This window comes from Canis lupus, chromosome 2, assembly GCF_011100685.1.
Source record: "Canis lupus familiaris isolate Mischka breed German Shepherd chromosome 2, alternate assembly UU_Cfam_GSD_1.0, whole genome shotgun sequence".
In the NCBI taxonomy this organism is placed as follows: domain Eukaryota; kingdom Metazoa; phylum Chordata; class Mammalia; order Carnivora; family Canidae; genus Canis; species Canis lupus.
The window spans coordinates 73,947,249-73,955,212 of NC_049223.1; the positions used below are offsets into that span (position 1 = coordinate 73,947,249).

The 7,964-nt window shown below is 43.6% G+C and overlaps 1 protein-coding gene across 5 annotated transcripts; it reads right to left on the reverse strand.

The window, feature by feature from the left end:
• Positions 1-807: 807 nt before the first annotated feature.
• Positions 808-7,810, reverse strand: LOC478183 (pre-mRNA-splicing factor SYF2). 5 transcript variants are annotated; one of them, XM_038531556.1, is made up of 7 exons: positions 7,767-7,810; positions 7,240-7,302; positions 3,967-4,208; positions 3,393-3,510; positions 3,211-3,301; positions 2,436-2,534; positions 808-1,944 (listed from the first exon to the last, which is right to left on the reverse strand). In XM_038531556.1, exons 3-7 carry the CDS (start codon positions 4,006-4,008, stop codon positions 1,779-1,781), a joined length of 516 nt encoding a protein of 171 aa, XP_038387484.1. In that variant the 5' UTR covers positions 4,009-4,208; positions 7,240-7,302; positions 7,767-7,810; the 3' UTR covers positions 808-1,778. The 5 variants fall into 5 exon arrangements, with proteins under 5 accessions (XP_038387484.1, XP_038387482.1, XP_038387480.1 ...); XM_038531554.1 differs by lacking the exon at positions 7,767-7,810 and adding an exon at positions 7,443-7,562; XM_038531552.1 differs by lacking the exons at positions 3,967-4,208; positions 7,767-7,810 and adding an exon at positions 7,491-7,718.
• Positions 7,811-7,964: the final 154 nt, after the last annotated feature.

Here is a 7,964-nt window from a genome sequence, read left to right on the forward strand (position 1 = left end):
AAGGAACAAATGAACCTGCCAAGTTATTATTGTGAGAAGCCTGGGCAGCATAGGTGTGTATTTGTGTTGAATTATTTTAAAGTTATTTAGAGCCCAAGCAGGAGGGGCAGAGGCAGAGGGAGAATCTCCAGCAGATTCCACAGTGAGCACAGAGCCCAAGCAGGAGGGGCAGAGGCAGAGGGAGAATCTCCAGCAGATTCCACACTGAGCACAGAGCCTGTGGGGCTCCATCCCAGGACCCTGAGATCATGATGTGAGTTGAGATCGAAGAGTCAGACACAAGGCAGCCTGGGTGGCTCAGCGGTTTAGCGCTGCCTTCATCCCAGGGCCTGATCCTGGAGACCTGGGATCGAGTCCCAGGTTGGGCTCCCTGCATGGAGCCTGCTTCTCCCTCTGCCCGTGTCTCTGCCTCTCTCTCTCTGTGTCTCTCATTAATAAATAAAATCTTAAAGGGAGGGATCCCTGGGTGGCGCAGTGGTTTGGCGCCTGCCTTTGGCCCAGGGCGCGATCCTGGAGACCCGGGATCGAATCCCACGTCGGGCTCCCTGCATGGAGCCTGCTTCTCTCTCTGCCTATGTCTCTGCCTCTCTCTCTCTCTCTGTGACTATCATAAATAAATAAAAATAAAAAGTTGGACACATAACCAACTGTACCACCCAGGCTCCCTGTCTTGAATTATTTTTAAAAAGTCAAAATTACTGCTTGTTTCCATTACCACCGAGGCAATCATGCACAGAATGATGTACATGCTGGATTTTTTTTATGCCTTATAAAAACTCTTTAGAAATGAGCATCGTTTCATGTTAGTATGTATAGATCTACTTCATTCTGTATTTGAATGTACATTAAAATTTCCCTATTCACAGTACATTGAATATACCATTATTATTACTGGCACTTCTGTTACCATCTTAATCAGCCTGGCATTCACTATATCAGAGCTTCCTATTGGTGTGCCCAACTTACTGAACCCAGTTCTAGTCCTCATAGAATATGGCACAAATAACTTTTACTTTTTATGGGATATTCCTTTCAGGTTTTCTGTCCCATGTTTCCCATGATTACTACTCAAACTACATGCCCTCATTTTTCAGTTACAGTTGAATAAGGTTAAAATCTCAGGCTTTTAAAAAAATTGTATTATGTAAGTTTTAATAATACTTTGGCCAAATGTTTGAATACAGTTTCTTCCAAGGGAAATTTGCTTTTTGAAAATGGTGTATTTACAAAATGTCATTAGAGGATCAGTTTCTTTCTTTTTTTTTTTCTTACCTTCTGTGCTTTCTTTTTTTTTTTTTTTCTTACCTTCTGTGCTCGCCCTGTAAATGTACCTGGGCCCTGGGGTAGAGCATGGGATAGGCAAGCACCTGTTAATTGTGACTATTTCTGGAGAGGGTTGGCCAGGGTGAATTTCCAGTAGCCACTGTCCCCTTCCTTTCACCACCTACCATAGCTTACAAGAAAAATTGGTACCAATTTAGCATTCTATTTCTGAAGCTCCCTAGTTCAACTCTAGGTCAAGTCAAACATGACAAATCTAAGGATGATGATGACTCACATGTTTGTAGCTAGGAATTTTAAGCCCAGCAGGTACATACGTGAAGCACACTTTGAACACAGAAATACATGACTTTTTTTCTGAAACAAGTGAATAATAAATATGTAAGCATTGGAAATACATAGTTATAGAACACTTTTTTTTTTTTACCAATTATAAAAGGAAAGGTAATAGTCCTGGTTTACTGTTAAAATTTGGCAGTCAAAACAGTTCCTGAAGATCAGACTGCTGTTCCTCTTTCCAAATTCTGTTTAATTTCAGCTGTGTATTTCCCATAGAATCTTTCTGCCTTCTTGTTGAATTTGGCATTCCTTTCGTTAATGTAGTCAATGTCTGCATCATCATTATAAGGACGTCTTCGGCTATACTTGTCTCGTTTTTCAATTCTGAGGGAAGAAAAAAATTTACAAAATTCAAAATTGCCACCTTCTTTGATCATAATAAAACATGCCCAAATAGTTAAGAGTAGAATCAGTAATAGAAACATTACAGAATTCCAAGCTGCTTTCTTTTTTGGTCTTAAGACTGAAAGTAGTATCTTTAGGAGAAAATTCTACAAAGAAATATGTTCAGTGAACTTTCCTGAATTTATAAGTTAATAGTACTATCAGATGATCTAGTCTTAAGATTGGGAACACAGGTTCATGTTGAAATATAGGCAGTGATGTATAACCCTACTTTGAGAGAATTTATATATATACAGCTGGTTCTGCCTGTTACCCTATTCAAAACAAATATAAGTGATGGTGATGGGACCACTCTTCAAACTAGTAATTCCAGTGTTCTACCCCTTGCTGCACTTGAAGTCCCCAAAGTTAATTTTGTTAATGAGGCATGAAATCAGTACCAAAACTTAAGGTTGCATTATAGTACTTACTGCTTTTCCAAGTCTATGACCATCCTATCAATTTCCTCTGTGGAGGGCACATGTGTTCCATGAAGAAGACTGTTGGATGTTGGGTAGAACTCTTCTCCACTGAGAAAGAGCAAGGTGTAAGTAACATTATAGAGATTCAATACCGTAAGAACTAGACAATGTTTAGTGGTCAAAATGGAAATGTTTGGGATCATACTTGATTTCAAAGAAACAAATCAGACCTGACAAAAGGTATTTAAGAAATCATCTACTCCAGGGCCCAAGTGAGGCACCAGCTGAGGACCAGAGGCTAATGGACTCACTCAACCAAGTCCTACAGTGAGAGAGCTTGAATGAGAACATGGGAATAATTTAGAGCTCTCTCCACTCTGCTACACTATCACTATTAAAACAGTCGTGACCTTAAGCACACTATCTATCTTAGGGGAAGAGCGAGTGCAGCTTAGCACGGCCTACTGCACCTGATCAAAGTAGATATCCTCCATAGGTAAAGGACACAGGAACATCAGTAACATGATGATACTACGTACAGTACTATGTGCCAAACATTAAGTACATTGTATGAATGAATTCATTTAATCTTTACCATAATCTTCTGAGGCAAGCACTATTATTCCCTGTATACAGATGAGGAAATGGAGAAAAACTGTGTGACACATCTAGTAAGTGGTGGAGCCAGAACCCAAGGCCAGGAAGCAAAGCTCCAGATTCAGCACTCTTAAATTCAAGTTCTTCCAGGTAACACACTAAGAATATACCATTAAGTCACACTTACTGTTTTTCTCTCAGTCTCTCATAGGTTTCCATGTCAGGTTTGATCTGCTTGGTCAGCCGATGATACTGGCGTAACTGGGCAGCAGCATAATCTAAAAGGAGAACCCAGACTATTTTAGATATTGGAGCATTATTAGACCTGTTATTAACAGGCCCATTCAATAAAGTAAAAGCCAGTTTTACCTGAGAAGCCCAAGTCAGGGTTTTTCCTCCTCTTCTTCCTCTCCCATCTTTCTGCATCTTCTGCACTGATCTCCAGCAGCTTCACTTTCCCATAGTCCTCCCCTCTTGCTGCACATTCCTAAAAAGAGGGGAAAAAAATTAGCTTCATACCCTTATATAATTTTTTGATCCCTTTAAAATCAAAAGAGCCCTAAAGACTGCTATCCAGACGGTTTAAGTTGATTAGCTTGAAAATTGTGGAATTTGCTATGATCTGTAAGAAGTAAGAATCTGTAACACTGACACCAAAAACAGCTGTGGTGAGCACCCTAGCTATTTGTTAAAATCCTTTCTCCCCTCTTTTCCAGGCTCAGCGCTGCCCATTTCCTAACCTCCCCTGAAGCTGGATCAGGCCAGGTGACTAGGGCTGTTCAAAGGGAAACTGATGCATAAGAGGCTCAGGAGCTAATTACAGTTTCTTATTGTTGGAGCTTTTGTTACTGTGGCTTAGGTTCTCAGTCTAATAGTCATTGCTTATGCTACTCTAATTATGTGCCAAGCACTGCATTTAGTGTTTTACACATTTCAGTCTCACAACTCTCTCAGGTGCAGCTGAGACCAGAGCGGGTGTGCTCATCTACCATGCCATAGACTGCCTTGAGAAGACACAACAGAGTCCTGGAAATCACTGGATGCTGGAATTGTGCTTAATTTTTTCTTTTCCTCTTCCTGCAGCTCCCATTCCAGACGAGCTTTTTTAGCCTCCCAGTTTGCAGGTAATTTAAGTCTTTTATCTTCCTCCACAACTTCCTGGTGATTTAACTTCCGAGCTTCATTCTGCCACCAGGACACATAAAGTTTGTTACCACAGGTATGAAAACAAATCTAAATAGACATTACCTGTCTTCTTGTATGGCAGGCATCCAAAGCAGATCTTTGGATGTTATCCTGAACAGAGGAGAGCCAGTAGAGAATTTTACTGTGTATTCATGTTGGGAGAATTTTATGGAGGGGGAGATGAGGAGGTCAACACCTATACTGGTAACTTTTTTTTTTTTAAGATTTATTTATTTATTCATTCAGAGAGAGCAAAGAGAGAGGCAGAGACACAGGCAGAGGGAGAAGCAGGCTCCATGCAGGAAGCCCAACATGGGACTCAATCCTGGGTCTCCAGGATCACACCCCGGGCTGCAGGTGGCGCTAAACCGCTGCGCCACCGGGGCTGCCCTACTGGTAACTTTAAATACTCTTACTATCTTCAAGGAACCAGGTCGTAGGAATGGAAAGAGCTATGGTTTGGAAGTAAGAAGGCCTGAGGGATTTATGGGCTTGACTACTCTCTGGCTGTGTGATGTAAGCAAGTTTTTTAGGATTAGATTGAAACAGGGTTTCCCACAGTGTGAGATCCACTGTACCCAGGGACTGGAGAGGATTTTAGATGCTACTGGATGATACTGGTTCACATACTGAGAAGGTGATTCTGTTTTCATCTCTCTTTTAATTCAAATGGGATCCAAGATTAATTCTCAGTGACAAATGGGTTTTTAATACTTTGGAGAACACCCTAACACCTTTTTTAAAAAAAACAAACAGGGTAGGAGACACCATCAGAATGCAACCAACCCACAAAATCCAGACTGTGGAAGACTATAGAAAAAAGCAATCTTTTTTTTCCAACCAAATCAAACAAAATGACCTCCAACCCAAAACAAAACACAAAAAACTCAAAAACAAAACCCAGAAACAGAAAAGATGAAAAGAGAATGTCTAGATTAAAGACATAAAATTTAAAATTCTCTTCTGAAATAGTAATATTAAATTTAAATAGCAATTTAAAGAAAAACACTGGTGGTTCCATATATAAACTGTGAAGGTGATAGGAGAGGGACTCCAATCTATGCTTATTTTTTTGATAAAGATTTTATTTATTTATTCATGAGAGAGAGAGGCAGAGACACAGGTAGAGGGACAAGCAGGCTCCATGCAGGGAGCCCGAAGCGGAACTTGATCCTGGGTCTCCAGGATCACACCCTGGGCTGAAGGTGGTGCTAAACTGCTGAGCCACCGGGGGGTTGCCCTCCAACCTATGCTTATAAAGTTGAGAAAGTTTTTAGACCACGGAGTTACTGGCAGAGTTAGGCCAAGACCACATTTTTCTGATTTCTGGCTGTTTTTTCCTATCTATGAATATTTTAATTATTTAGAAAATATTTTATTTTTAAGTAATCTCTACACCCATTGTGGGGCTTGATCACAACCCTGTGATCAAGAGTTGCATGCTCCACTGACTGAGCCAGCCAGGGACCCTTCTGGTATCTCTAACAATACATTTACCATCACACTCCCAAAGTAATGAATTCCTCAATATCAAATACCCTCTAATGTTCACATATTCCTGATGGTCTCAAGTGTTTATTATTTTTACAGTTTGAATTCTGACAAGTTCCATATATTGTGATTAGTCAATATATCTCTTAAGGTTTATTTATTCTATAGTTTAATTCTCTATCTCTTTAACCCCCTGCTCTTTTGAGGACTGTGAAAATGCTTAGGCTGTGTGTCCTATTTCCCGAAGTGCTAGCTGTCTCCCTGTGATGTCCTTTAACATGCTCCGTTGATCCCTGTATTTCTTGTAAACTGTTCATTAGATCTAGTGGTTTCATTCAGTTTGGGTAATACTTATTTTTAACAAGTATTATATGAAACTAGTGTTATGTACTTCTATCAGGAGACACATAATCTCTGATTTTCTCCCTTTTTGTGATGTTTGCAGTTACTGATTACCTACATCCAGTGATCTGTTAATAAAACCGCAAAAGTGTGATGTTTGAATTTTATTATTTCTTCATTCCAGCCTACTCTTCACACAGTACCAGCTTTTAGATTGAGTTTTTCTGGGCAAATAAAAATAAGTGCACTCCTCACACATACCCTGCCTGCCTGCAGGCCTCCCACCCTCATGAGGACTCCTGCCTTTGCACTTGTTCTTATGCTCTTGCGGTACCTCTTCCCGTCTCCTTTACTTGTCGGATAATATCTCACTCATCTTTCAAGGAGCTTACTTGTCCCATTAGTCCTTAGTTGTCTTTTTCTTCTCTGTCCTTGAGGCACTTTGCTCCTCCCTTTAACATACAATTACCGAGTCGTGTTGTGGTGTAATTACCGGTTCTGGACCTGAGGCAGGGGCCTTACTGTATTGACCGCTGCATCCACACTAACTGGCTGGGGTACACTAGGAGCTTGGCGGGAAGTGGGGAGGAGGGTGTTGGGATGAGTGAGTGAGTGGCCAACTTGCTGTGTGACAACAGACACATTCCCTTCCACTTCTGGCCCGCAGTATCCCCCTCCATAAAAAGAAGGGTTTGATAGAATCACTAGAGCTGAGCGTGTGGGGAGAGCTTGCATTAAAACAAAACAAAACAAAACAAAACAAAACCAGTATCTGGGTCCAGGAAATTATTAAATCAGACATTCTAAAAGTGAGGCCTAAGCACGAGCATTTTTAAAAAGTTCTGGAGTGGGGGGATCCCCGGGTGGCTCAGCGGTTCAGCGCTTGCCTTCGGCCCAGGGCGTGATCCCGGGGTCCTGGGATCGAGTCCCGCGTCGGGCTCCCCGCATGGAGCCTGCTTCTCCCTCTGCCTGTGTCTCTGCCTCTCTCCTTGTGTCTCTCATGAATAAAAATCTTAAAAAAAAAAAAAAAAAAATCAACTCTGGAGGGATTCCAGCGTGCTACTGGGGCGGAAACCACCGGGAAAGACCTTTCTTCAGCTCCGGGGTCGGTCAGGCGCGCAGGTGCGGCTCGGTGGTCCCTCCCGCGTCGCGCCCGCCGCCGGGGGCACAGGTCTCCGCGGCCCCGCGGGCTACTCACCCGCTTCAGGTGCAGCCTCTGTTCGCGCCTCTGCTCTCCGCCCTCCGCGCTGTTCGCCGGCACCTGGGCAAGGAGCACCGGCTGGAGTCGGGGCGGCCCCGCCGGGTCGAGCCCTCAGCGCCGGCCCGACCCCACGCGTGTGTGCCTCCCTCCCTGGCGCCGCCTCCACGTCTAGCCAAGCCCGTAGCCGCAGGCGCCCCTACCCCATCCCCTGGGCGAAGCCCGCCACCTTCTCATTCCCAGACTCAGACCCAGCCGCCATCACCCGGCAGCGCCCGATCCCTCTGACTTCGGCGACAAATAACTTTCCCGACTGGGCGGTAGCCACAGGTATCCGGGAGAAAACCCCGCCCCTTTCTGCTTCTCCCGGAGACAAGGGACCAATCCCCGCCCGTCGCAGCCCTGGGCCGCATCCGATTGGTCCAGGGCTGTGCGCAGGCGCGTTGAGTAGAGACACCTGGGCGGCGCGGGTAAAACCAGAGACCTGGAGTCAGCGCTCTTGGGACCAAGAGGAGGAAAAAACCCACCGAATGTGTGGAAATGCAACCCAAAGCTCAAGATGTGCTCATCATCTGACCAACCTTGTAGTTCAGATTTCTGAATTCAAATCCAGGGTAGATTCACAGTTACCATCACGTCATCCTGTTTTTGTTTGTTTGTTTGTTTACTTCATCCTGTTTTAATCCCCGCTTAGTTTATTGTCGCCCTGCTCAGGTCAACGTGAG